The following is a 1,639-nucleotide window of genomic DNA, read 5'->3' on the forward strand; positions in this document are numbered from 1 at the left end:
ACATGCCACATTTAATTAAATATAAATCTTAAAGTAATTTTCTACATTTATATTTTAATAAGATAGCATATATGGGCAATATTAACCACGTATCATTATGGGATACTTCGTACCCTAAAAAAAGGAGGTACTAAAGAAACCTCCATAGTTCTAATAAAATACCACCTCCTAGCATGAAAGAACAAAAGTATTGTTTTAAAACTACCATTGAACAGGAAAATTAGATGGTAACCTTTAAAGCACAGATAACTTGCCATTAATTATTATGCAACAATGCAAATGTATATACTCCCAAAATTTATTAAAACTATACATTTGTTATAAAATAAGTATATATTTGATCTCATTAAGAGTATATCAAAATCCTGATACATAGATGCAAATCATTTACAGGTAAGGAAAAAGTTGTATTCCACCATAACATACACCAAAAGCAAGCAGCCCTTTTTTTGGTATATTAGGATTACCAGATTAGGGATGGAAAGTTAAAATTTACCATCAGAGTGAGTGAGTTTGGTAATTCCACCAATGGCTTCTTTTGCTTTCCGAGGTACAGCAAGAGAGTTGACATGGTACTGTTTAGTAGCACTTACGCCTAGTGCTGATGGAATTGCCTGTATTTACTAAGCAATGAAGACTAAAGGGGACCGGAAAAAGTAACCAAAAGCATGAAGAGATGAGAAAGAAACTAACCTTGAAGAGAAGTCCATTTGTATCTTGAAAAAAGAGAACCCACTTCAACCCAGCATCATTCCTAACAAATGCATATCAAGATATAAATCTAACAAAGCATATCAACAGAAGACAAAGATCCATTTGTTCTTTTAATTTCAAGGAATTCTTGGAGACAATCCATCAAAATACACAACCGTCAACCAACATCTTAGTTTTACATAAGAGCTTTTTTAATCTACCAATTATAACATCTCCAGAATTACTCAAACAGATAAAGTTTGCTTTATCTAAAACAAAAAATAGTGAGATCGGAAATGCATATGCAGATTTAAAAAAGGGTCAGAAAACAGTACTGAGCCGTACCATACTTTCAGAATACCGCTGGAATAGAGAAGAGAATGCACATCTCCGTGGCCATGTGGTTTTGTCTACATAAAGAGAAATCATTAGTAGATTGACCGTGCTTGAAAATATAATAATGATAAATTAGTAAGAAACACTCCATTTGTTGTCTTTTGCGACATATACATATCAGTCATAGTTTTACTTTTATCACCATGCACAACAATACCTGAATTTGGTATTTGTTTTGAGGATCCAATGCAAGCCTGGCATCATTATCTTCTAAGCATGCAACTTTTTCCTGAATCATACAGAAATATAAGAAATTTTTAAAATAAATTAAAATTTGAACTTTCTGTGAGACACCAAAAGACATACCTGCTTCAAAAGCGTTACTTGTTTGGGCTGCATACCAAAGTAAGAATTTGATTCTAATAATTCTAAGGTACGCCCATGGGTATCGTCAGATGTCATAATAACAAAAGGAATCTGTGTCTGGTTTTTACCTAATAAAAGAAAGGACTTTGAGTGAGCTATAGTCTGAAACATTGCAAGAAAAGGAGGGAAAAAAGAATAAGAACAAAGAAAGAAATCCTAAGGATTTATGTTATTTTACACCCCC

At 32.7% G+C, this 1,639-nt stretch overlaps 1 protein-coding gene across 1 annotated transcript in view; it reads right to left on the bottom strand.

The window, feature by feature from the left end:
* LOC107460668 (UDP-sugar pyrophosphorylase 1) overlaps positions 1-1,639 on the bottom strand; it is a 7,018-nt gene that overhangs the window by 3,653 nt on the left and 1,726 nt on the right. Inside the window, exons 6-10 of the mRNA XM_016079053.3 lie at positions 1,396-1,523; positions 1,247-1,318; positions 1,039-1,103; positions 694-754; positions 497-614 (exon numbers count right to left, since the gene is read on the bottom strand). Coding sequence (XP_015934539.1) covers positions 497-614; positions 694-754; positions 1,039-1,103; positions 1,247-1,318; positions 1,396-1,523 — 444 coding nt within the window. The remainder of the gene's footprint in view (positions 1-496; positions 615-693; positions 755-1,038; positions 1,104-1,246; positions 1,319-1,395; positions 1,524-1,639) is intronic.

The sequence above is a fragment of the Arachis duranensis genome, chromosome 8, assembly GCF_000817695.3.
Source record: "Arachis duranensis cultivar V14167 chromosome 8, aradu.V14167.gnm2.J7QH, whole genome shotgun sequence".
Lineage (NCBI taxonomy): Eukaryota > Viridiplantae > Streptophyta > Magnoliopsida > Fabales > Fabaceae > Arachis > Arachis duranensis.